The 27,269-nt window shown below is 42.9% G+C and overlaps 5 protein-coding genes and 1 long non-coding RNA gene across 6 annotated transcripts; 4 read left to right on the top strand and 2 right to left on the bottom strand.

The window, feature by feature from the left end:
• Positions 1-5,958: 5,958 nt before the first annotated feature.
• LOC117859729 (uncharacterized) lies at positions 5,959-7,155 on the top strand. Its single transcript, XM_034742909.2, has one exon. It carries the CDS (start codon positions 6,018-6,020, stop codon positions 6,906-6,908), a length of 891 nt encoding a protein of 296 aa, XP_034598800.1. The 5' UTR covers positions 5,959-6,017; the 3' UTR covers positions 6,909-7,155.
• A 4,377-nt stretch (positions 7,156-11,532) lies between these two features.
• LOC117859663 (ethylene-responsive transcription factor 14) lies at positions 11,533-12,417 on the bottom strand. Its single transcript, XM_034742825.2, has one exon. It carries the CDS (start codon positions 12,156-12,158, stop codon positions 11,772-11,774), a length of 387 nt encoding a protein of 128 aa, XP_034598716.1. The 5' UTR covers positions 12,159-12,417; the 3' UTR covers positions 11,533-11,771.
• Positions 12,418-14,291: 1,874 nt separating this feature from the next.
• LOC117860305 (RING-H2 finger protein ATL1) lies at positions 14,292-15,571 on the top strand. Its single transcript, XM_034743572.2, has one exon. It carries the CDS (start codon positions 14,568-14,570, stop codon positions 15,306-15,308), a length of 741 nt encoding a protein of 246 aa, XP_034599463.1. The 5' UTR covers positions 14,292-14,567; the 3' UTR covers positions 15,309-15,571.
• Positions 15,572-21,121: 5,550 nt separating this feature from the next.
• Positions 21,122-23,739, bottom strand: LOC117862152 (uncharacterized). The gene is made up of 2 exons (XR_004641900.2): positions 23,598-23,739; positions 21,122-21,616 (listed from the first exon to the last, which is right to left on the bottom strand). It is a non-coding gene; the product is annotated as an uncharacterized lncRNA (long non-coding RNA).
• LOC117862150 (LOB domain-containing protein CRL1) lies at positions 21,249-22,717 on the top strand. The gene is made up of 2 exons (XM_034745672.2): positions 21,249-21,628; positions 22,062-22,717. The coding sequence occupies exons 1-2, from the start codon at positions 21,350-21,352 to the stop codon at positions 22,422-22,424; spliced, it is 642 nt and encodes a 213-aa protein (XP_034601563.1). The 5' UTR covers positions 21,249-21,349; the 3' UTR covers positions 22,425-22,717.
• A 115-nt stretch (positions 23,740-23,854) lies between the features above and the next one.
• Positions 23,855-26,686, top strand: LOC117862151 (bet1-like SNARE 1-1). The gene is made up of 5 exons (XM_034745673.2): positions 23,855-23,996; positions 25,220-25,367; positions 26,033-26,089; positions 26,167-26,226; positions 26,310-26,686. Exons 1-5 carry the CDS (start codon positions 23,983-23,985, stop codon positions 26,397-26,399), a joined length of 369 nt encoding a protein of 122 aa, XP_034601564.1. The 5' UTR covers positions 23,855-23,982; the 3' UTR covers positions 26,400-26,686.
• The last annotated feature ends 583 nt before the right edge of the window (positions 26,687-27,269 follow it).

Raw genomic sequence — 27,269 nt, 5'->3', positions numbered from 1 at the left:
TTATTCCCAATTAATCATAGTAATAGTCAATTTACATTATTTGTTCCTTCTAATTAAAAAGATGCATTTATCCGTCACAGTGATCTTGCTCGCTCAACTACGAGCGCTTCCCCAGTTCTTCCATGTACCTTTTCTATCTATCTAATTAACGGCAAACAGGTAACTGTATGGGCTGAAGTTATCGGACTCTGGTGGGCTGTAGTTCTAATTTGGCCAGTTTTTGTGGGTGAAGTCCAACAACTAATTGGACCGACAGAGACGCTAGCTAGCTTCTTTGTCCGTCCCAAGTCCAAAAAAATCCCAAGGAAAACAGTGACCACAAAGTGGATCATCACTGCATTGGCATTGGATTAGTCGTCTGATGAGAGCAAGAGGGAAGAAATCGCATGCACATCAAACTCAGTTAAGGGAGCTCAAATTACAACTGTTACATGCAGGATACTAATTCAATATAGAAACTGGAAAAAAGAAGGCAAGATGATCGAGGCTGCAGATAGCTAGCTAGCGCACTATATCGAAACACACTAGCTAGTGTTGTTCGTGCAGAGCATGCAGTATGGAACGACATGTGCATTGCCTATAGAATATATAATTTAATTACAACGATGTAACACCATGGTAATTATCCCCCTTTTTTTACGATCATCGAGCCAGGTGTCCGATCCTTTACCTTGCTGGGCGGCCTCTAGCTTTCTTGGTTCCTTTTGATCCGATCCGATCCGAGACCGGTAAAGGAAAGAAAATAAAGGATCGGATGAAATGCTGCTACTGTATACTCCCTCCGTTCTTAAATATATGATGCCGTTAATTTTTTACCTAACTTTAACCACCAATATCAATTGAACAAGTTAGTTAATTAAAGTAAAATGAGTATCATTATATCTATTGTCAAATGTACTTTAAATTTAACTTGTAGGTTTATCTATTTGCAAAATATTTGTAGAAAAGACGAATAGCGAAACAAATAAAAAAAAACAGTCGCTCATGACATCCTAATCCTACACACTAACAAGTAACAACACTACCTTATCATTGCCTGCTTTTGCTTCCCCCTCGTAATGTAATCCTGTCGCTGCTCTGTGCTCACCATCTGTACTTGGTGCTGTGGAGTGATTTAGTTTTGGTGATGTTGAAGATTTTAAAATTAGTTCCCTGATTTTTCAATTTGGGTAATCTCTAGACAAAATTGCAGCTTATAGCAAGAAAATGGTGTGTCAGTTTCATCTCTGAATCTTTTGCAATATTTCAGTCATCTCTGAATATTTCAATATCTGATATCATGTATCTTATATCCTATGTTTGATTAACTGAATATACTTCTACTCTTAAGTATTTGATAGTTACCTTCCAGCCTTTTTCTATTCTATAGTATAAACTGCTCTTAGTGCAAGCTCATTGATGTCTCCACCTGACATGATGATCTTTATCTGTGTGCAGTCCAGGAGGAAGTTAGAGAGTTCTGAGATATTCAAATGGCTCCTAAAGGTACACAACTAATTTGCATATTTCTATAAATTGTGTGTTCTGTTCCAGTTGGTATATGTAGTTGGCTGGGTGAGATTTAAGCCAACGGCTTGTTGGACATTGATATCCTAATTAGCATTATGTAACAAGTAGTGTGTAGTGACATGTATTAGTTTCTGGCTGGATCAGTAAAGATATTGCCTCAGTCAATTATTTTATTAACTCAATAATAATTTGTTGTTTCAGTCCCTTTATTCCTTTTTCCTACTTGGAATTGAAATCTGCAAAATAATTTTTCATTATGACTCATGGTAGTAGTAACTTGTGCTTCAATGTATGGATTATTGTGGCCCTGCAGCTTCTGTTCTTGACTAGTGCATGCCTTTCTGATTGATGTGGTTCTTGACTGCAGCTTTTGTCAGGATGGATTGAGCTTTTGTTCTTGACTGGTGTATGATCTGTGCTTCCTATGGCTCAGGTTCCCCCACAAGTTCAAGTTCCTCCAGGTAATTCTTATTGGACCTTTTATACTTTTTTTGTTCAAAAATTCTTTGTGGATCATATGTAATGATTGTTTGCTCTACAATCAATTTAATCCTGTTTTTACTTTTTCACAACTAAATCGTACATTGCATATGATCGGTATGTACTACTTCAACCAGTTGGAGGTCATGCAGTTTTCACCGATGATACAATGTCTTTGGATGAATTCAAGACTAATAATGTGTTGGTGGTTGAAGCTGATTGGTAGATGATGGATGGTGCTGAACTTTTGCTTCCAGGTGAGGTGGATCCACTGGCAAGCTATGAACTTGCGAAGGAGATAAGCAAGAAAGCTGCCCGCTCTCTGATAAAGAAAGTACGGAAGATTGAGTTGGAGGGAGGCTGCTTTGCTGCCCTTGCTGAAGAACATGTTCGTTTGACTGCTGCTGGGAAAGTGAAGTTGAGAGGGATTGAGGTTTTGACAAATTTGAACATTGCTGATAGGGAAGCTCGCCTTCGCTTGAATTTTTCTTTCGCCTCCCGTATCGTTGAAGGACTCTATGACCACAGTGTTCCTTTAAACATCGCCCACCTCACCAATCTTATGAGGAACCACTTTTGGGCCCGTGAAATGTTCACGGTTCATGCAGGTAGTCCCTACAACTTCGTATCCTTCTCTCTTTAAGGAATTGCATGACTATGCCAAGTTCAAAATTCCAAAAGATCAGTACAGAACAATCATGCATTCTCTTCCTTATGTTGATGGTTGGAAAATTTCTGCTAAAACCAGCCAGATCCTTAGGGCCACATTAAATCATAATGGAGGCCGGAACTACAGAACTCCTTACAACAACAACCACAGCACCATCTTTACCGAGCTCAGCGCGAAGCACTACTTCAACTTTATAGAAAAGTAATTTATTAAACCATGCATAATATAAATGTTTGAAACAATAGGTTTCAAATTATCGCAAATAAACATTATAATGGTTATTCTATATGTTGTTTGCTTATTTTTTTTTGCATGAATTGCTGTGCTTGGTTTAGATCTAAGTCAGGCAAAACCAAGCCCAGGCATCCGATCACACCCTAGGAAAATAAACTAACCAAATCTAAGAGAACATGGACTCAATTTGATACAAGACTCATTTGCACACTCTTTATGTGTATATCCTACCATGATACCACTACACTACATGGCTACCTTGCAATCTCCTACTTGATACCTCTTATGCCATGGTATGGCTAGGAGGGAGGGGAGCACCTCTATTTATAGATGTTTATGATCATTGTGGTGTAGCCATGTGGCAACTTCTACACTCTTTCATACAAAATATCCTAACTCTAGAACCCTCCTCATCCTTATCTAGTTTCTTATATTTCTACCATACTAAAATATCTAGTTTTAGAGTATTCTACACTTCATCATGAACCATGGCAACTATAGCTCATGCATTCTCTCCAATTTTCTAGGTTAACAAAGTATATTAGTTTCAACATGTGTCCACTGCTACTCATTGGATAGCTGTGAAAAAAATATTTTTGTATATTCAATATACGTTGGATATTGGTCTAAATTTTCATGTGTCTAGCTCTACTTTGATCAGTGCCTTTTCTGGTGCTGACTGGTAGAAAGTGTTGATGATAGAAGATCTACAGGAGGATTTGCATTTTATTTCGGTCCAAATTTGATTTTTTGGAGTGCTAGGAAGTAAGCAACTGTAGATCAAGTACCGAGGCCGCAATAATATTGCTAGAATCTCTATGAAAGAGCTTGGTATATTTTCGGATCAAATACCTCGCTTATGCTTATGGTGTGATAATTTGGGTGCAACTTATTTATCTGCAAATTTTATTTTTCATGTAAGAGCTAAGCATCTAAAAATTAATTTTCACTTTATTTGAAAGCGTGTTGTGAACAAGCAGCTACATGTGCGTTTGATTCCTTTCAAAGATCAGCTTGTAGATGATTTCACTAAAGTATTGCCGAGCAGAATGTTTGGAGAATTCAGGAGCAATCTTCGGTTCTTCTAACGGTTCCCCAGTTAGAAGAAGAAAAACGACTAACAGGTAACTGTATGGGCTGAAGTTATCTGACTCTGGTGAGCTGTAGGGCCAGTTTTTGTGGGTGAAATCCAACAACTAATTGGGCCGACAGAGACGCTAGCTTCTTTGTCCGTCCCAAGTCCAAAAAAAATCCCAAAGGAAAACAGTGACCACAAAGTGGATCACTGCATTGGCATTGGATTAGTCTGATGAGAGCAAGAGGGAAACCGCATGCACATCAAACTCAGTTAAGGGAGCTCAAATTACAACTGTACATGCAAGATACTAATTCAATAGAAACTGGAAAAAAGAAGGCTGCAGATAGCTAGCGCACTATATCGAAACACACTAGCAAGTGTTGTTCGTGCAGAGCATGCAGTGCATGCATTGCCTATAGAATATATAATTTAATGACAACGATGTAACACCATGGTAATTAGCCCCCTTTTTTTTACGATCATGGAGCCAGGTGTCCGATCCTTCACCTGCTGGGCGGCCTCTTTCTTGGTTCCTTTTGATCCGATCCGATCCGATCCGAGACCGGTAAAGGAAAGAAAATAAAGGATCGGATGAAATGCTGCTGCTATCTACTAGTTACGTGACTTGTTATATAGTATGTAGGTAGTGATCTCCATCACAATCATATCGTCACAGGTACGTAGGCATACAGGATCATATGCTTCCTATATATGTACCATGGTTGCAAAACTGTGTAACAAATGCAACTTACAAACTGTTAGAATTAGCTGGGATATACTGGCGTGCAGTGCAGTGCAGTGCAGTGCGGCATGGAATTGGAGATCTAGCTATCTACTGCTGAGGAAGATGAGATGGCCCATGGTGCTGGATGGATGGATGGATGGATGGAAAAGCGAAGGTAAAGGCGGGAAAGGAAAGTAGGAAACCATCAGCATGCATGATGCATCGTGCCATCGATGGAAGCTTCTTACTTTATGCACGCGCGGCGCGATGCATCATGATACGGATGATCTATCGCTACAAACGGTAGCTGCTAGTACAGAGAGCGCACGCACGCGCGCCTCCGATCCCTCAGGCCTTCTCCAACGAGACATCGATCCTCAGCTAGCTCATCATTTTGCTTACACGGAGAAGAGAGAAAGATCGAGCTAGCTCATGAAAAGACAGTGGGCTCCATACTTTGTGGATACGAGAGAGGATGTAAGATCGAAGATGTTTCGAACAATACGATGCTATAACCCATTGAAGAATTAATTAATATATTAACTATATATTATTTTTATAAGATGGATAAATTTACTTCCCTATGTCCCTTTTTACCTATCGCTCGCCCTTTTAACCTGTCGCTCAAACGACAGATAAAAAAAGACAGAGGGAGTAGAGCTACTCAGAACTCTCTCCGCGTACGCACCACTACTCACTTGACACACTGTCACTGGTCCGTTCCGATCGATCCGGTAGTGGTGTTCACTCTTTATCTTGCTTTGCCCATCAGTGCGCCTCATGTACGAGTATTGCTGAGATGGAGACTCCAAGGTCTGCTAAAGTTGCTTTAACCAACTATTACCTCAACTTTATTAATCTCACTAGCTCTCACCTCCCAAATAATAATCCGCTTATACATACGTGGGATGTATATATATGCATTCACTGCAAATTCGAAAAGTTAGGTCTCAAGATGGATCGCCAAGTTCTTTTTCTTCTTCTTCTTCTTCTTTCCTGGCCTGCTAGCTTTTAACCAGATAATATAACCGCGTGATCTGATACCTAGCGTCAACATATGTATACTTTGCCGTTAACAATTCCTAAAAGAAACCGTCACCAACTAACAGGGTGTCTACGTCGTACGAACGAACAAGTACCAATGGAACACAGTGATTTGCACATCCACAAGCTGCTAGTGCCATGGCAAAATCACGCACAGGGAGATGGACGCGCGTCAAGCGCCGGTTCGCCTTCCATGCCTATAAATCACCCATGCCTTCTCTGCCATCTGTGCACAAGCAACCACACAGAGAGCTACGATTCCAGTGGCAGCTAGCGCGATGAGGTCCGCTCTCCTCTTGGCCCTAGTCCTCACACTTGCTGCAAGTGTTCCTGACCTTGCCTATGGCAGGGTGATCGACCCAAAGCCACGGCCCAAACCAACACCACAGCCCGAACCACAACCTGACCCAAAGCCAGATCCCAAACCAACACCACAACCAGACCCAAAGCCAGATCCCAAACCAACACCACAACCCGACCCAAAGCCACAACCGCAGCCTGATCCAAACCCGACACCACAGCCCGACCCAAAGCCCCAACCGCAGCCTGATCCAAACCCAACACCACAACCTGACCCAAACCCCCAACCGCAGCCCGACCCAAACCTCACACCACGACCTGACCCAAAGCCCCAACCGCAGCCTGACCTGAAGCCGCAACCGCAGCCTGATCCAAACCCCGCGCCACAACCTGACAAGAAACCGAAACCGAAACCAACACCACAGCCTGACCCAAAGCCCCAACCGCAGCCCGATCCAAACCCCACGCCACAACCTGACCCGAAGCCGGAACCCAAACCAACACCACAGCCTGATCCAAAGCCAGAACCGCAACCGGATCCGAATAACCCTGCTCCACAACCTGACCTAAAGCCCGAACCCCAACCGGGACCGTCAAAGCTAGAGCTTGAGCTGAACCCCAAATCTTCACTTGAAGAAAAACCAAAGCCAAGGGCATCCACGCCAGTTCCCCGCCCAGATCCTAAACCCACACCGAAGCCCAAACCCAAGCCTGAGCCAAGCCCGAAACCTACACCTGAGCCTGAGCCGAAACCCCAACCTCAACCATCCAAGCCAGATCCCCAGCCAGGCCCCAAACCGACACCATCAAAGCCGGAGCCACCGTCCCTCTCGTCACCCATTGGCACAGGCACCATGGGAAGGAACTGAGAGAATGTGACCGACCAACGCGCATGCAACCCATGCATCTATCTAGCTCTTGGCTATGACCAAGCAATAGTATTTGTGTAAGAGTGAGCTATGTACATGTAGCACTACTGTTTTGTGTGGACGTATATGTGTATCAACGTTTTCCCGAGCGTGTTTCCATCATCAGCATGCATTCACGTGCTTATGCTGTACTATGTTTTTGTATCATCAATGAATAAAAGAAACAAGTCTTATGTGTGTTGTTGTACTCGATTTTTTTGTTGTTGCATGAGCAAATACAAGGCACCGTCTATTTCATTGATAGAGCAATGAGTTTAACAGAAGTATTACAGAATTTACTGATTTTCGCTTTCGAGAGCAAGGTACCAATGCAAGGGGCGTGTGATCCAATAATAATATCCGATTTATTTCCAGTTAGTACTGGTGCTTTATGTTTTAGTGTGTGAAGCTGAAAATAAAAATAAAAGGCAGAATGACCCATCCGTAGTGTGGCAAGAACAAAGAGCACTACAGTACACATGCCGTTCCCAAAAGCAAGAGGTTTTATTTTTAAAGTCAAATATCTCTAACATTAAGTTTATAGAAAAATGCATCGTCGTAACATCAAATTAATTTCATTAAATCCATCATGAAATATGTATGTGTTTATTTGGTATTAATGTGCTGTAGATGTTAATATATTTTCTACAAACTTAATTGAAGTTAAAGAATTTTGATATAGAACAAAACTAAAATCTCTTACATTTTAGTACCAAGGGAGTATAACAAGATTTTTTTTCTTTTTTGCAAAAGATCCTAAAAAATGAAAATGCTCAAACTCCATCAGTAAAATTCTGAGCGGGTTGAAAGATAAAAAACTTGAGCTATGTAGCTCACGCATTGGACCGAAAATGTCATGTAATAAAAAAATATATAAACACATCCAACAGACTTGCAACAACATGTGAGGCAAAAAGCATGAGCTTTAGGTCACTCATTGATCCAAGAATCCTCCGAGAAAGAGATAACCATGGACACCTCCACAGTAGTTGAACGATATGGGAGGCTAAAAAACACGAGGATAGCACAAGCTTTTTACAAATATTTGGTCAAAATTTCAAAATGCTCTTACTCCTCCAATACATCCAGAGAAAATAGGAAGATCCAAAAAAAAATTGAGCTATAGCCTAATGAATTGGACTGGAAATGCCACGGCATCTGAAAATCCAGAGACATGTTAGATAGACCTGCAACAACATGAGAGGTAAAAAAAACATGAGCTTTAGATAATCCTTTGAGCAAATTCTCTGAAACAAAGATATCCATGGACACCTGCACAACAAGAACGGTGTGGGAGGCTGAAATAATTCATCAAAATTTTAAAATGCCCTTACTCCTCCAGTATCGAAAGCGAATAGAAAGACAAAAAAAAACATGCTCTATATATCTCACGAATTGGGCCAAAAATGGCCCCGACCATCCACAGACAAGTCGACAGACCTCTGCAACAAAAACAATCAATTATTGCAGCTACGTAGCCATATGGGCCGATTCAAGTGGGAATATGGCCCACTTGGCTGGAAAACTGAATAAAGCCGGACCTTCTCTTCAACTATATATATGCCGCCTTTCCTTAAAAAGAACAACAACTACATGTGCTGCTAAACATGCTCTATATTATTTTTTATTCCTGATGATTCTTCAATTTATTATGGCAACACTAGGTGTTAATCAACGGCACGTTAACTTAGAGATGGAATTGTTGCAGTGTACAGTGTGTGTGCTTCTGTCTCTTTTGGTTGCAATTCAGAGGAGGAGAGGAGAGAGCCATTCTTCTTTTGTCATACAGTAATCCGAAATATCGGTACTGCATACTCTGCCGCATGCATGCATCCATGACTATGAATTGACGTACTGGCTTCAACTTGCCCTGGTCAAGAGCATCAAATTCTCGCCTAGTATATATAATCCACATGCATGCTCCTAGCTCCTTCTACTTACTGGCGATGAATTAAGCTTCTTTTTGTGCTTATGTGTCGTCAAAAAAATTTGATGTCAGGCACGCATGCAGCTAATTCCTTCTAGAAGCTGGCATGCTCACTCTCAGCTCCCAACTGATTAGAAAAAGGTTGATCCGCAAATCTAACAAAGGCACAAAAAGTTTACCTTTGCCCAGACCAAATAAAGGACCAGCTAGAAAATGCATCTGATTCCAGAGTACTGGTTACTCATTCTAAATCTAGTTTTGTATCTATATATGCCTGCCACACAACACAAATCAATCTGAAACCATGCCCATTGCTGCTGATCTATTCGGAGCAAGAAAAGTCGTCTCTGCTAGCTAGCCGTATATGATTATGGTTTAGTTTGTTCCTGCTGGTAGGTCATGTGTAGCCGGCCATGCATTATACTGTTTCCAACTTAATTATAACTGAATCAAGCTAGCCTTTATCTCCACTTTATACTCTTGTTTAAACACCTACGCCTCATCTTATTACGTAATTTCGATTACGTATACACATCACCCCTTTACAGCATCAGCATCACCATCCAGCAAAGCAGCATGCATGATTTCAACCACTGCATCCATTGAACTCAAACAACAGAACCTTTTCATAACTGTCCCTACACAATATATGTATATATGTAAAGAAACTATTATGGGACAAGCTTAACATTATTATTTGGGAGGATATGATGAGGGCCAAGCATTTGAAGGCCAGTCTTCTTCCAGGTTTATTTATAGGCCAGCTATGCGCTAATTTGTTGAGTAAAGCTCATACGACTTTTCACAAGCTGTGTAGCCTAATGTAATACTTAAGTGACGACAAATTATGCATGTGACGGATAGATGTGTCTCATCTTGTTAAGAATTAGTACTCGGCTTCCAAATAAATAAAAAATGGAAAATGAATACAGCTAATTAAGCTAGTATATCCAAATGATTAATAACAGGTTAACGAAGCGTTTGCATGCATGCAATTTCATTGTCCCGATAGAGGCTAAAAATGTCTAGTAGATAATAATCATATTGGCATGCAAATGAAAAGAGAACGTGCATGTAAGCAGAGGGAAGAGGAACCCAAAGTACATGGCTAAATAAAGAGTGGATGGATGTGAAAATGCGCTACAAGGTTTTGGGAAGAGACACCTTTGGTTACTTGACAACTAATACACGAACTAGGACTAAATTGGATACTTCTATTTCGACAAGAGTGCCGTGGTTAAAGCAAGAATTATATATGCAACTTATAGAAATTCAAGATGATATGATATATGCCATTATCTTAAAAAAAATTCTAGGAGCTAATGTGAGTCACCTACAATGGTGGCCTATATACACAGCAGGGTAGAACAATTAGAAATTCTTCATGATTCCCTAATAATTAATGAACCCACATAATTATTCATAGGTTGAATGACACAGCTCCAGGCTGTGTACAATGTATACCCAATGATTATTTATTCTACCCCTATCCATGCCGTACGTGTCACCATTTCACCACAACCCTCCAAAACACTTTTTTTCCCCTTCATATAGATATTCAGGTTCAACAAGTGTATATATACAACATGAAGTAGGAAAAATATTCTTTATTCTTTTGATGTTTTATTATATGTTTTACTGGAACAAATTCATGAATCCATATATTTGTATTTTAATTAGTGATTGAGGAAGAAGAAAAATGCTGCTATTGATATGATGATTGTGACAGTAGTAGAATGTTTAGAATTGCCACCTGATCTCAAAAATACTATAGATATATATTCTAATGTAGTACTTTGCTTGTTACTTTGAACATAGCAAAGTTACTATATATATTCTAAAGTACATATAACAGCATAGGTAAAGATATAAATTTCATAATGAAACTTGAAACCTATTAATACCAGCTTCACATACATAGCAGTTTAATTACATATACTATTTCAAATATGGATGGTCACACCTAAAACCATATATATGACTTTATGCAGTTTAGAGCAGCTTATTTTGGAAAGGATTGCTGTGACCTCTGTTGCAACCTGAAAGTGCCAAATTTTGCACGGTTGCTCTGATCGTCACCATGGCAACAGAACATGCAATCTGCGTACACACAAGAACGGAGGATGAATGTGCTTAATTGCAAAAGGCCACAGAGAGATTATTTCGTGTGGTAAATTAAAGCTAGGGATTATCTATGCCACTTCTTCATACATCATTAACTGTTTACATGCATACGCATAACAATTGAATATATGTTGTCGAGCATTTTATGCTCTTCTATCTGTGTGGAACCAACAAACCATATGCATCTTGTTATTAATTAGTTGGTCTTTTTGGATTAGCTATATATCTGGGTGTATGCATGAGAGGTTTATACCTTGAATTCACCACAGGTTAATACTGAAAAATAATGTGGAGATTGAGTGGAGACACAATCAGCAATATCGCAGCACCTCAGCTCGGATCCCTCATCGATCAGTAGATCGATCATATCCCTGATGATGCATGCACTACCGGAAACATAGGAGCTGAGAGTGCGATCTTTACAAAAGGCTAATGGGTTATTTAAGCAAAGCAAGCACGTGCTATTGTTATGCAATTAAGATCAATATACATGGGTCACAGATGATGATCAGGTCATCATCAGATCATCACTGGTTTTTGAGCAAACAGATCCTGTATTAACTTCCAAGCTTGGTATACATGCACACGGAAGAAATTGAGCAGGCCTTTTTTTTAGATTATTAATTAAGGATAAGAAATCCGGCCTTGAAATTGAACAAGCTGCTGAGAAGCATGTAGATTTATAATTAATATAGGTTGATCAGAAGAATGAAAGACCGAGCTGGTAGGTGCTGGGCAGGGCATGCAGTCACCAGATCAGAGCGATATGTGTGTCAATTGTTTTTTCCGTCACCTCCCTTGAGCATCTCCTGCAGCACCTGGTCGTCCAGGTACTCCAGCTCAATCACCTGCCGGCCACTTCCTCCCTGCTGCTGCTGGCGGGAAGACGACGACGACGACGACCCGCCGCGCACGTAGTTGCGCGCCTCGCCGGGGAAGTTGAGCACGGCGAGGTGGCCGCGCATGGCGTAGGCCGCGCGATCGTACGCCCGCGCCGCCTCCTCCGCTGTGTCGAAGGTGCCGAGCCACACGCGCACGCTCTGCCGGCTGGAGTCGCGGATCTCGGCGGCGAACTTGCCCGACGGGCGGCGCCGAACGCCGCGGTACTTGGTGGCCTCTCCCGCGTCCTTCCCCTGATCATCCCATCCACCGCCCTCCATCGATCAGCTAGCTTAATGATCGTCGATGCAAATCTCAATCGATCAGCTAGCTAGCTTGATCAATCCGATCGATGATCCGGGATCTGCTAACCCTAACTGCTACTGCAAATCACAGTACACGAGTAGTGATTAGCATGCAGCAAGCTAAGAGAGAACCAGGTAGTAGCTGCTGTTGCACACTGCTAGCTTACTGAGTGTGGTTTCTGGTTGCTTACTTGCGGTGTGACATGATGGCGATGGTGGCGCCGTGTATTTAAGGTGACTAGCAGAAGCTACGGCTTGCTAGTAAGAAGCCCTAGTTAGCTAATGGAAGGCCATGGCTCGTGACAAAGGAAGATGCTGATTCTCGCGGTGATGGAGGAGACATTGTGGAAGACGGGGCCCTCACCCCCTCTAGCTCTTTTCAGCAGCTATATATTAATTTGCATGTGTATATATGTAATTGTATATTAAGAACAACTAATTTAACTAAAGAATATAAAATTTCTTAGTTGGTTGTACTACCATTTAATAATTAGTAAATGCGTGGTCTTATATGCTGCGGTTGAATGCATTGTACGTGGATGGTCATCGCAATATGTACGTACGGTCTTTATTTAGTTTCGATCTCAATCTCAACTGTGCATGCTTTAATTTCTTCAGAGCTAGTATGTAGTATGTTGAAATTTTTATCATCACATAGCTAGCTAGAGAATCCCTTAATTGTGATGGATGATGCATGCATCAGTGGATGTAAACTAAATATAATTCAGCATATATATAGTTGATGGTGATGGAGAGAATAACGATATATACCTTGTCATTAAGTTGACAATATTTAATTCATGTGCCCATGGTTAAATCTCGTGCGTCAATTGCTACATTGAATAGTTTACGGCAAATTGACACTTTGCTAGCTAGATTAATGGAATTGTAATGGCATGTTCATAAGTTAATTGTTGGAACTTACACTGTCCACGTATATATATTGTGATCCTTATTATTTGTTACTACTTACTAGTGAGCCACGACACTAATGGTTTATCAATTCGTGATGTTTACTAATTATCTGTTATGTTTGAACGAAGTGTGAGAAGTAGGGGTAGACGAGGCAGGATGCGGATGAGATAGGTAGAATGAAAATGCTAGGTATTTCAAGTGTTTGAGACTCATGTTTTTGGACATTCCAAGTCGTCGTTGTTTTTGTGTATAGGTTGGTAGATTTAAGCATTTTGACATATTTATGGGCAAATCAGTAACTATAGATAATGTTTTTGGCTTTTCTAGTCGTTCCGGGGTTACTAGATGGGTATGATGATTTTTGGCCTAAAGCATAAGCTTTAGCTATTTTTCAGACTTGTAGCCATTTAATTTGGTTTACTGGAGTAGTATGAAGATTTCTGAAATTTTTAAGTAATTTTCGGCCAAAAGTATGAACAATAACTTATATTTTTTTAGTATCGCATAGGCTATTATTCGGCCAGGAGTTGTTGGCCATAGCAGGCTAGCTGCTATAGCCTATAGCAGAGCAAGATATAATTGCATATATATTTAGTTACAATTGCATTCAGAATTAAGGGCTAGGAATTTTGGAATCATGGTTATGTGCGATATGGATACAACTGCAAGCAGTAACGGATGGATAATTAATGGTTACACCTGGCAGTTGTGTAACAGTCGTTTTAGCTTATTTAGATTCATAGATTTTATTACGCATTATATGTACCATATGTTTAGAAAGTCTAAAACAACTTTGGAACGGAGGAGTTACTGGGCTTTGGTATTGCAAGTTGAATGGGCTGGCATCCATATTAGTTGGGTCAACTAATTCGGGTACGGTAGAGCCCAAGTGAGGGAGTTCCTTTTTGGGGAATAAGAAAAGGAAGCAGAGAGATGGTCCACCTGACGACGTGGAGTAGAGTACAGTCTAGTAGCTGCAGCATGCCTTTTTCATACGTAGCGAGCTGAGAGAGAATGCAACAATTGCAAGTCAGCAAGTGACTTCCTTGTGATCCAATCCAATCCAAGCCAAGCCCTGCCCCGGTAGTCGTCGGACTTGGACTGTTGGACAGCATGTCAGCATGTGCATGTGCCTGCTGCTCCATCTTGTGACTTGGGCAGTCGTCAAGTCGTCTCGTCTCCACTAGAGAACACCGGAAAAAAAAGCCGGCCTGCCAACCACACGGTTTCCTTCTTCTTCCTGGTCCTTGCCTGCAGCTGCATTTGACGCGATGATGGTGCTCACGCGCAAAAAGGACCAAAAGCAGAGCACGCAGGAAGGAACCCGCGTTCAGTTTCAACCAACCTCGATCCTTTCTTTCTACTTGTAATGATCGTCCATCGCTTCAAATCCCATTCTTCCATCACCATCTACCCATCGTCTTCAGAAGCTTCATTCAGTCCAGCAATCCCATATTCCCATTCCAATTAATGGAGTCGTCGTCGGTGCCCGGCAGCAGCTTCGTGATCCTGTCCGTGTCCATCGTCGGCATCCTCTCCACCGCGCTCCTGCTGCTGGCCTACTACCTCTTCCTCACCCGCTGCGGCCTGCTCTTCTGGCGCGCCGACCAGAGCATCTCCGTCGCCGTCTCCGTTACGCAAGAACCACCCCGCCGGAGCGGCGGCCTCGAGGAGGTGGCCATACGCCGGATCCCCACCTTCCGCTACGGCGGCCAGCAGCTGCTACCAGTGGCCAAGGCCGGCACCGCAGCAACCGAGTGCGCCGTGTGCCTGGCCGACTTCCGCGACGGCGAGCGGCTCCGCCTGCTGCCGCCGTGCCTCCACGCCTTCCACATCGACTGCATCGACGCCTGGCTCCAGGCCACCGCCAACTGCCCGCTCTGCAGGGCCGCCGTCGTTGAGCTTCAGCCTGCCGACGGCATCGTCATAGATATTGCTACCACAACTTGCCCCGAGGCAGAGGAAACACACAGCAGCACCAATAACTTGCTGCCGGTGCGGCGGTCGCTGTCCATGGACTCGTCCACCGACAGGCGCTTCTACCTCGCTCTGCAGAGGATCCTGCTGCTGCAGCAGGGTTCGGCCTCCCAAGGAGAAGCCGCCGGCAAAGGGGACACCGCCGCCGACAGTTCGTCGAGGAGGCTGCGGCGGTCCTTCTTCTCCTTCAGCCACAGCAGGGGGGAATCCCGGAGTGCGGTCCTGCCACTCTGACTAGCTCACTGACTTGAATTGCCGCCCACGGCAGCCGGCATTCCTTCCCCCCAACATTCAATTCAACCGATTCATCAGCTCTCTTTTTTATAAAAAACTTGTAGCTAGAATAGATGCTTACTATACATAATGTGAGGTACATACTGCTTAGTACCATTCTTTTTCCGTCTTGATCGATCATTGGTCAAAGTTGGACACCGAACAAGAGTGTAGTACGATGTGAGTGCTTGTCAGATGCTTCCTACGTTCCAAATTATAAGTTATTTTAGTTTTTCTATATGCATAGACATAAGGTATATTTAAGTGTATAATAAAGTCTATAAATTTAATAAAGTTAAAAATGACTTATAATTTAGGAATTTGGGATGGAGGAAATATGATAGATGTTGGGTAACATTGTTTGATGATATGCTTGTGCAAAGATCTCAGGCTAGGTATACAATGGTAAACTAATCGTGCGATTTCAGACGCCCTTAAGAAAACAGCATTGTACTGTCGGCTGTGATGCATACCACAGATAAACAAATGCATTGTTACTAATTAATATGAGAAGAAACTAGGCGGCAATTAAAAAAAAAGGCGCAGCACATGCGTGGTGGAAATCATGTGCTGTGGATCCACCACCCACCCAACCCGACCGTGTGAGACGCGGTGCGGTGGTGGCCTTGGTGAGTACGCGGCGAAACTAATTTTTTATGAAAAATGGTGGGCAGATAGTAATCGGCGTACCGGTGGGACCCATCCGTCATTGACAGGTTCCTCCTTCCTCCTCTGTCCCGAGCCCATCCACCCGCCGCTGCTTCCTCCTCTCCCTCCTTCCTCTTCCTCCACTCACCACCGGCGCTGCTAGGTGACGGGTTCATGTATCAGGATACCCTCAAGAAAGGGGCTTAAGGTGATGGCAACAAAAAGGTTAAAAGCTCAACAGCTAAAAGCATCTGGAAAAGGGCCCAAATGACGTTGCGGTCCACCGCCCGACCTCCCTTGGTTGGGAGCCAAGAGCCTTGACTCGCTAGCTCAGCCAGCTCGGGGGCAGGGCTCGCAAGGGACTCACCGTGCTTCACCCACTCCTTGACTCAGGGAGACTTGCACCGTACAAAGAGGTATTAAATGCAGAGTGTGGCCCCCTGATCGCCTCCCACCAAGGACATAATCGGGCAAGGCAAGCCGACCTTTTAATCGGGGTTTGAGGGTGAGGCTACACCCTTCAGACCACCCAGAACGGTCTGCAGGACGAGGCCACACGCGGCCGTACACGCCCACGCGCCCTTGCGTCATCATTGCCTTCGCTGTCAAGGAGATCCATCAAGATCGAGGCCATGCCACCATGCTAGGCCCGGTACGGTCCCGCAGGCGAGGTGCGGCCGTAAGCGTACTAAAGAGGTTAGGGAAAGTTGGGACGAGCGGCACACTCCGTCCAGGCCACTAATCAAGGCCTGCCCATTCATCACCAGCACGGACGTCAGCAACAGCTCTCATCCCGTTCACTGCCACGAGGTTGGCGGAAGGGACAGGGGCACACCACGGAGCAAGCCGAGCCGTGCGCAAGCAGCCCATGCTGCACAGGAACCACCGTACAAGGCGTGCGAAGCCCACGACTAGCTAAGAGGATAGGACAAGGAAGCCTCTTGGTGCAAGGAAGATCCGACCACGCCGCAACCCCAACCTCTGAGGTCGGAGACTCCCTCCATTTCTTAACGTTGTTGCCCGATCCCTGGCCTATATAAAGGGAACCGAACTCCTTTCACTCTCTCTCTCGCATTCGACATATACACCCACACATTGCACGAACGCTTGCTTGCAAGCACCTCATTGTAAGCTCAGTGCACTTGATCCAAGGAATATGATTCCTGCCAAAACTGAATGTAGGAATCTTTCCGAAAGTATAACTCCTTAGCTCGCCATTGAAAGTGCTAGTCGGTGGTACGAAATATAGCACGTTTACATCCTAACACGGACGGATAGCCCGGCTACCATGCATACCTTACAGGGCCCATGTACAAACATAGCCCATCCGAATCTATTGCATTCTGCTGCACCGGGCCGGAGGGAATCGAGCCCGTGTGTACATGTCACGGACTTGCTTGGTTGCACTTCCAATATACACACTAACACACACATAGAGACCTGCATGTACATATGGTTACTTTCCACCGAATACATTCTTCAGATATAACACTAGACACAACTGGATTCAGTCAACCATGCGGTGCATAACTACACATTGAGCGGAAAATCTGGTGGGATACGAATTACTCCATCCATTTCAAATTGTAGGTCATTTTATCTTTTCTAAGTTTATAAATACTTATATGCATTTAAATATGATGTATGTCTAGATGCATTCATTTAATCATGCATGAAACCTCCGCACCAGTCACCATGCATCTCACCATCTGGGACTGCACAACCATAGCTACTTATTGACGGCTCCGCACCGCCGCCTCCGACTGAACAACGCAGGACGCCGTCCTTTCGCTCCTCAAGCTCCACGCGCCCACTACACATATAGTGTTCGTTCCAGGAGGGGAAGAAAAAGGTTGAAGAAGCATTAATATCGATTGATTCAGTAGAGATGACAACGGGTCAGGATGGCTGATGGAATTCAGCAGAGAAGAGATACTACAATACAACGGCGACCGGACGGGACACACCGCCGGGCTACGCAACGCAACGGAGGTCAGACCTGCTGCTGTGCTCATACAGTTAGTTGTTGTTTGCTAGTACATCCTGTCATGTCCTGGAGAGGAAGGTGGTGCTATTTCTTGAGCCGCGCGCTAACCTAACCATACAGGTCATCCAGCAAAGCTCTTCTCCTCTTTTCTTTCAGTCCTGCGCCAACATTATTCAGTCAAAGATAGCAACCTGCTGCTCTTCCGGCACGCCACGGGTTAATACAGCCCCGATCCGATGCTTGATTGCTTGCAGGTGCTGTGATGGGGATAACTCACATAAAGCAACCGGCCTCCTTGCTCTTCATTCCTTGGCGCTACTCCCTCCGATGATTCACAGCCTGCTCCATCACAATCATCAACATAGATCAAAATTCAGTTGCCTTAACAAAGTGGTGGTAGGTCTTATATATCGGTGATGGGTTACAGGCTTGCAGCACCCAAATTCAACAAGGAAGATCTGCCTCCCCTCCAGCTGAGCCAAGCACGATGTCTCTGTCCTACACCGGAACTAAGACAAGCCCACCTGTTTATACTCTACTAATAGCAACAAACTAATAGCAACCGTACGTGCGTGCAAGGGTTAGCAACTCACCGCCCGGCCCAGGCAAGACAAGGAAGAAAACGACCGCCGCGACTCGCGTACCTCCGGCAATGCTGCCAATGGTGGGGGCCTCACATGTCCCCTGCACCAAAGATCAGTCGGCCCGGCCCCTGTAATCCAAGCCAAGGGATGGAGTAGCTGCACGACTGCTTCCTGGATTTCAGCTACGACGGGGCACACAGATACCTGTTTTCTGCAACAACATACAAGCAACGAGATGATCACACTAAGCTTGTCTGCCAATCAAGCCTTAAGCAAGCAATATTCAGTACTCGAGTGGACAATGATGATCGATCAAAGACAAGAAGAAGAGATACAACCTGCCAATCATGCATACACGTGCGTTCGACCCTATTGCAACTCTAATCTACTTACTGTCCACCATCTTGACTCTTGACCGGATGGATGCTAGCTAGTTAGTTTGGTGTATGCTAGCAGTTAACTCTAGCTAGCTTAAATAAATTCTTTATATCCCTGGTGCTAGAGCATCCTAATGCTGACAAATTTGACCGCCCAATCAAAGCCCCATGCAATCCATCAGTTGCATCTGATTGATGTTCACATTTTAACTTGCTGCTAGCATACACAAGCAAGTTATCCGGTCAGCCTAATTGCGACCAAGCTAGGTGCGTACCAGCCATCTCATCTCAGACTAAATTCCGTCATATAAGCCTAATCTCCACCACTTCCGACTAACAGCTTTTGGAAACAGGCACATGAACGGTCCATCCAAGTTATGGAGTAGAATCCCTTTACAGTCTGAGGGGAAAAAAAATTTAATATGATGATAATAAAGTAATATATTAATACTAGACATGCATTAGCAAAGTAGGAGTATTCACAAACGGTACTACTGGCAGGCAATCATTAAAGCTCTTAGAACAATAGTATTCTTTAGTGTAGTTCCATCCTTTAATCCCCAACCACTTCAACTGGTTCCATTGCAGGGTGGGCCCTTCTCCAGACTCCAAAGATTAGATAATAATGCTTGCATTATTACTAACTTACAATTGCACGTGGCTCTTTCACTAAATATTTGAACCTAACATCTCCAGTTGAATGTAAAATTTGCAGATAATAGAACACAAACTCATGACTGTTTCTCCACGCGTCGTTTCCCCTGTGGCAATCTATTGGAGTAACAACCTAAATTACTGTTTTTAATGATATGTTGTAGTTTGGTTCAGTTTGCATGTTGTCCTTAATTTTTTGATCTTGCAGGTCAGGCACGTACTGACGTACAGGATAATGAGTACAAAACTATAAATAAATAGGAAGCAGAAAGGTGTACTTTAATCAAACCAAACCCAAAGAAAGCTATGCTTATGGACCCTGCTGGCCAATCCACAAACAAGTAGGTGTCAGATCAACCATCAACAAAAGATGCTGATTTATGAGCTTTACATTGAGCTTCCAAAGTATGCAGAAAAGAGCTAAATAGTAAAGTCGTTTTCGTGATTCCAGATCCAAAAAACTCCGATAAACTGAGAATATTTATTATGCTCCCTTATAGGAGAAGAAAAGAAAGTTTTGTTTATAACCGATTGCTAACCTAGTCAATGTAAGCGAAAATGCATAGGCAACTAGAATAGCCAGTAAAGTAGCAATGATAATAAGAACCAGCTTTCTCATCAAAATTAAACTAATATGAACCAGCTAAGGGAAGCGATTAGTATTAGGGAAAAAGCATCATTAATTATGCTTTGTTGAGTCTACAGCACAATTTAGTTGGGAAGATGAGAATGATAGTAAAGGCTAAATACATGCCGCTGCTGTGGCAGGTAGTGACCACTGATCATTTCATTTCCTTTACATACTTTCATTAGCCTGGAAAGTGGAAAACTTGGTATGGGCAAGCTTATCATTATTTCTCTAAATTTGCTGATATTAAAGTACTACAGGTTTGAATGGAAGAACTGCACCACATGTTAAACATCCAGAACAGCACAAGCGCCTCAATTAACATAATCAGTAGTGTAGCCTCCATGAGAAGAACACTAAATAAAGTAACTACTGTTAGCACTATGATAGTTCCAAAAGAATAACAGTGACAAGGTCTTAAAGCGAGAACGTGTGGAAGGGATTAGGATGCAGGCAGCCTAGTAGAGTAGAATGAATATCAGCAGAGGTCCACCTGTTTTGTCACATAGGTAGCACATAAAGTTGATGAAAAGTGATTATCTAATCTAATCATGTGTTGCATCCCAGAAACAAAATGCAAAGCTTCTAAACATGTACTTATAGATGACCACAAACATGGAAAATATAATTTTGTTTGTCACATTTTTTAAGCATAATATCTGGTATATTATGCCTTTTGGTTCATCCATTTTCAAAAACTCTGTCCTCACTGAACTAGCAAAATGAGATAAGATTAACACACAACTTGCATATGAGTAAAGTTTAACAACTACATACGTATTTAATAATCAACAATAAATTACAAAAATATTTGGGTTCAGTGTTACGTCGTTTGTCATTTAACCACTTTGGAAGGAATCTTAAGGAGCGTATGTAGATGGAAATGAACATGAAAGGAGTGGAACAACCATGCTTAAAATAATAAAACCTGTAGTCCACTAGGCAGACCAATATAAATTAATTATTCGACATACCAAGCTAATCACAGCATTCACTATCTCTATAAATACCAGAGAATGATGATCCCATGCTTCATAGCATACACATCAAGGAGTGAGAATTCATAGCATACATATCAAGGAGTGAGAATAAGACTAATAACAGCACCAACAAGAAGACCCAAGATGACAGGCCTTGGCTCACCATGTGGAGCATGCAAGTTCCTACGCAGGAAGTGTGTGAAGGGGTGTGTCTTTGCCCCATACTTCTGTCATGAGCAAGGGGCTGCGCACTTTGCCGCTATCCATAAGGTCTTTGGGGCTAGCAATGCCTCAAAGCTCCTAATGCATCTCCCGATAAGTGACCGTTGCGAGGCTGCAGTTACTATGTCATATGAGGCGCAGGCCAGGCTTCAAGATCCAATATATGGCTGTGTTGCTCACATCTTTTCTCTGCAACAACAGGTAAGAAGATTCTACATTAGCACTCATTTAAAAAAACAAAGTTCTGCGTAAATGAGGTGTTCAGTTCACAATCACTGAGAAAGGGGAAATGCCACTCTAGTTGCAGCCTCATAAAAATGCCACTATAATTTGGAAAATGCTGAAAACTCTTAGGCCTCGCAGTGAAATAACGCATAAAACAAACTTAACTAGCTAGCATTAAAAATGGTTGTTTGGATGTATCATAAGAAGAACAATTGTAAATACACAAAATGCAGCTAACCATTAAGTGTGATACTATCATAGTCATAGCTTGCTATCTTGTGAGAATTCTTGTTCACTACTTTGATAATGCATAGTCTTCTTAGTTGTTTAAAAAGCTCTCTCTATAAAAATAACTCACACTGCATGGAAATCAAGACTGACAGAGTGCATTACTTGTAAATTTTCATAGGTGGTCAGTCTGCAAGCAGAACTAGAGTCATTCAAAGCTCAGACAACACAAGGGTACGGAGATGGATCCTTAACATCAAACCCTCAAAAAGAGAAGCGCGAAATATTAACACCTTCTATGCAAGATGGGCAGCTCTTTTTCCACCCAACAATGGCAAGCAATTCTTCAGTAAAGAGTGAAAGTCAGCTATTCTCTACAAATGACTGCTTCACTTCTGTGTCAACTCAATATTCTGAAGGTTATGAGCCAGATTTATGCATGCCCGACTACAACAGCAATCCTTCTTGCAACATGCAAGGGAGTGGGTACCATGACATGGACGACCTTCAGTCTGTAGCCTTTTCCTATCTCAACGAAGCATGAAAAGTTGATGCATTTGGTAGTTATTGTACAAGTTCGAACAGTTTTGGTAACAATATCTTACAGATGTCGATCAAGTTTTCTAGCATGGGCATACTGAAGCAAGCTGTGTGATGATATAGACATAAAATACCTAAGTGTCAGGCTGCACTATTGTAATTTAGCAATCCTAGTTTCTACAATGCTGAAGTTCGAATTAAGTTGAAGTTTGTGTTTTTAATTAGAAAAGCAGCACTTATTGCAAGCTAAGTACGACATGGAAGGAAAAAAGACAATAAAGGTACTGCATTTTGGTCTGCTATGTGTAAATCAGATGGTTCTTCAGTGTATAATTGCAATTTTGATGCTTGCAAAACCCCCTAAACTAAACATCTGTTGGACTCTGGAAGAAGTATCTTTAGCCATTTATTTTCCTTTTTTTTTTGAAGAAACAATGGTTGTGACAAAGTATGGTTATATAGACTGAAAAAACAAGAACATTATCTCCCCTCCACCGGAAGAAAGGGGTACTGAAGGTGGACTCAGGTTTTTCCGGACAAAGGCTTCACATGAAAGCTATAACATCCTGTATGCTAGTTATAATGCTTAATAGGATCAGTGAAATTCGTGCTTACACGTTAACATCAATTCTCATTCAGGGTGTCACCTACAGCAACAAATATGTATTTATGCCTCGTCTTTTCACAGGATGTTTATACCCTTTATCAGCACAAGCCACATGGATCACCCAAGGTAGTTTGTTTTTTGTTTATAGAAAAGTCACCCAAGCCAGTTACTGAATTTGAGAAAAAGAATTAAGAAACAGGGGAAGGTAGGTCTTGGTTATCCTCTTTAGAGTTGTGGTGGGTTGGTGCCTTGGGGGTGGGGGGAGGTATCAGTGCACAGAACACTTGGGGTATCCTTTCACAATCACAGGTCCTATGTTGGACAGGCATAGCAGCTGCTCCTCGCTAAGCAGGGTAGAGCACAATTCTAATACACAAGAAATGACAGACATACCCAGTTACCAGACACCATCATTCGTATCCTAGAGTGTCGGTCTCCCACACTATTGTACGGACTTGAAGCATATCGTCGAGCGGGTGTTGGGCATGGCCGGTGTAAAAACTAGCACCGTTACAGCAAATGCAGCATCGCTGGATAGCAGTGTCGCCGTGGGAGTGAGTTCTGTGTTACCTGTTGGAGAGCAAGTATCGTTTAGGCGTCGAGGCAAAGGCCGCGGGAGGGCTCCCCGGCGCCGTCGATCGCCGGAGTGCGGAGGCGGCGGAGGGGATTCATGACAGCAGCTATTGCTGGCCAGGTCTTCTGCTTCCTTCCCGCATGAAAATGGGCCGGAGTGTAACTGACACGTGATGGGCCCAGTTACTTGCCCGGTCTGCCCAACATCGGTTACAGTTTGGGCCCACTAGTCAGACGAATCTCCACTGGCTACTAGGCCCCCTTTGCTTGCTTCGTCTTGCTCCGGCGGACGAAGGCGCAAAGCTTTCATCAGATCTCGTTGCCCACCAGCACCTCCGCATCGGCTTCGGGTGAACTCTTCCGTGAGTAAAGGTCGCGTCCCATGAACTCGAGGAGGTCAGGATCTCGACAAGCTATCTCTCTGTTTTTCCGATTGACTGTTCGCAGTGGGTAGAAACCCTTGTGCATTTTTATTTTATTACAGTTGCGATGCGCTTGCTTGATGTAATCACGTCCGCCCGCTTGTTTACTTCTGTATTGACTCAGAGTCGAAGGAATGTGGTATTGGTGCAGAGCAATTCCGTTCGTGCAAACCTTTCTACTGTATTTCGTGCTTGCCCTTTCTCTCTGTGTCCGGGGAAGGAAATCTCATTGTTCCTGTGATGCATCAAGTGATTCCCCAATTAGTAGTGCCTTTTGATTCAGCAATACATCTGTTAGCAGCGAATTTCGTCTGAAGAGACGTGTTACTAAGCAGTAAATTGCCATATCCATTGTTTCTTTCTGAATCACGCATGCTCCTTGTCCATGGCAGCCAGTTTGGCCATATCATGACTCATTTTCATTGAATTAACTGAAAAAATGAATGCTTTGTATACTAGATATGATAATCATCTGTTCCATCCCCATACTTTACCTTTGTTTGTTCTTGTTTCCTTGTCTTACTTATTAGAAATGGAATGGGTTCGTTCTGAAATCTGGCTAAGATGTGTCATTATTTGTAAGCATTTTCATTAGTTTCTCTTACTCTTCCCAGCATTATTCATTTTTCATGGCACCACCGATACCAACTAATTCACAGGCGTCCTCATTCAGACTGTCACTGTCCCTCTCTTAGTCTACTGGTAGTTTAAACTTCCCTACTGAAATTGCTTTGTGTTCCTTCGGTTTAACTTGTAAATTAGGGTCTAAATCTAATTCAAGAAATTCAACAACAGAGTACCAGCTAGCAAGTGCATACATGCAGCATTCCGGTTTCCTCATAGAGTGGCTCACACTGTTCCTCATCCTCCTTTTTCCCAAATTAACGTATGACTTCTCTTCCTCTTAGTTTCATTTATCATCTCTGTGGACTGTGGTAATGGCTTTGCACAAAAATTCCCTTTTGCCATGTGTGGTTACATGTCATCTGCATGACATATGACAAGATCCAGTAGATATGAGACAAGGCATCTAAAAAAATATACAATTTGTACAAAAGTGATGAAAGAAGAGACAGATACACTGAAAACTACTCCTTTGTTCTATGTTACTTATGCAGTGCGTTGGAAGTGATTTACTACTTTGGTTGTTAACAAAACAGTAATGATGTCTGTTTATCCATTTTTTGTTCTTGGCAGGGACTTCCGCAATCACAGAACTGCTTTATTTGATGGCATTGAAGAAGGTGGGATAAGAGCTCCAGCTTACTCTTCTCGTGAAATTCATGAGCATGAGAATGACCAAGCTATGGACAGTTTGCACGATAGGGTCAGCATTCTCAAAAGAGTACGTAGGCTTTACTTCGTATCTTTGCTGACCATTTCAACAGTTCAGCATTTTGTTGGGTTCAGCGGACCTGATAGAACCTTAATATCCTACTAAGTTTGCAAAGGTTCACATTGTTGGACATGATCAGAACAGCTTTCTCTAATAGAAGTGAATTAACAATTGCTTAGAAATTATCGATTGATTTACCAAAATATTAAAGGTGACTACTGAAGCAAATAATTTGGTAATTGGAATTTTCCATTTAGATATGCCAGTGCTACACTATTTCTTGACCAACCAGCTGGTATATGGCTCGGTTACAGATACCATATGCAGTGTTGCTGTCATGAAGATGACGTGAAATTACTTTGCTTCTGGGGTTTATGCGTACAGATCAGTAAACCGAATGGGTAAAATGTCATCTTCCGATCTGGGTGTTACAGTGTTTACAGAGTATATGAAATTGCATCAGTAAAATTACCTTCCGAGTTGAGTGTTACGTGCTTACAGAGTACAAGGAATTACCTCAGTAAAATGTCATCGTCCTATCTGAGATCATGCTTACAGATCAGCAAGTTGAAATTGTGTGTTCTGCTCTGGTTTACACACTTTATTGATTCTGCCTACATCGTTCAGCTTTATTGATCTTTACTGTGATTTCTCTGAATCTGTTGTAACTTCAGTTGACTGGTGATATTCACGAAGAAGTGGAGAATCATAACCGAATGCTGGACAGAATGGTACTAGTTTCCTTCCTGCAACGTCACCACGCTGTCATGCAGTCAATAAAACTCTGATACATTAACTCTCGATTCAGGGTAGTGACATGGATGCTTCGAGAGGATTTCTTTCTGGAACAGTGGACAAGTTCAAGATGGTAAGGATTCTGATATTTGCACATGAGCTATTCTTTCCTATGGTAATTTTTTATTCTCGCAAAAACTAATCCTTACTTGGCAGGTCTTCGAGACGAAATCAAGCCGCAGGATGGCTACCATGGTGGCATCCTTCATTGCTGTCTTCTTGCTCGTATACTACCTTACCAAGTAGGAGCATAGCTGTTTGTGGCATCAGCTCGTAACTGCCTGATTGTATGATCCCATTTTCCAAACTTAATGACCAGAGCAATGGTTCTCAAAAGAAAAGGAGCACTGGTGGATTGAGAGGTGATATGCTGCTGCGATCTGATCTCACAGTGTTTGTTTGTAATGCATGGATGGATGAACCTGGTGAAACCTTTCCAGTTCCCAGGGGGGAGGATATGCTGTATGTGCTGCATTTGTACCAAATTCTTTGGATATTTTTGCTCATGTGTGCCCTTGCTGGGAATTCGGATATATGGCCGGATCGATGGATTCCAGTGCTGTCTGATAGATGGCGCAAGTGGGCGGGGGGAGCAAATGTCAAATGCAACTTTTGTCTGTCGTGGTGACTGGTGAGTGAATCGAACCTGAACCTGGTTTTGCCTATCCTCTCATCTCATCTGACGCATCAAGCATTCCGGTGAGGGATGGATGCCGTGTTGCTTTGAGTTTACTGACGACTCTAAGGCCGGCCAAGTTTTGCTTGTGCATTAGGCCCCAACCCTGACCAAACCTTAAACTCATCAGCAGTTAAGTTTCTGCATCATCCCATGCATGATTGATGACTGTTGATCCCTGGTGGGTACCATCCAATTGGTTTTCTTGGTTGCACTTCTTTTGACATACGCGTGTCGTGCTAACCGAGCTTAGTACTTATCTTAATCTTACATGATGAGGCTATTAGCTTAAATTAAACAAAGGGAGGCGGCGTGACGGGAGGATCCATCATCCTTGTTACTCTGCATATGGACCACCATTAGCCTAGCAACAGGAATCTGTGCCCATTGAGATTATAGTATTAGCATGCAGCTGTCTGTCATTAAAGATCACTAGCACA

This window comes from Setaria viridis, chromosome 6 (genome assembly GCF_005286985.2).
Source record: "Setaria viridis chromosome 6, Setaria_viridis_v4.0, whole genome shotgun sequence".
NCBI lineage: Eukaryota > Viridiplantae > Streptophyta > Magnoliopsida > Poales > Poaceae > Setaria > Setaria viridis.
Note: the sequence above shows the minus strand (reverse complement) of the source record. Positions and strands in the feature narration are given on the sequence as shown.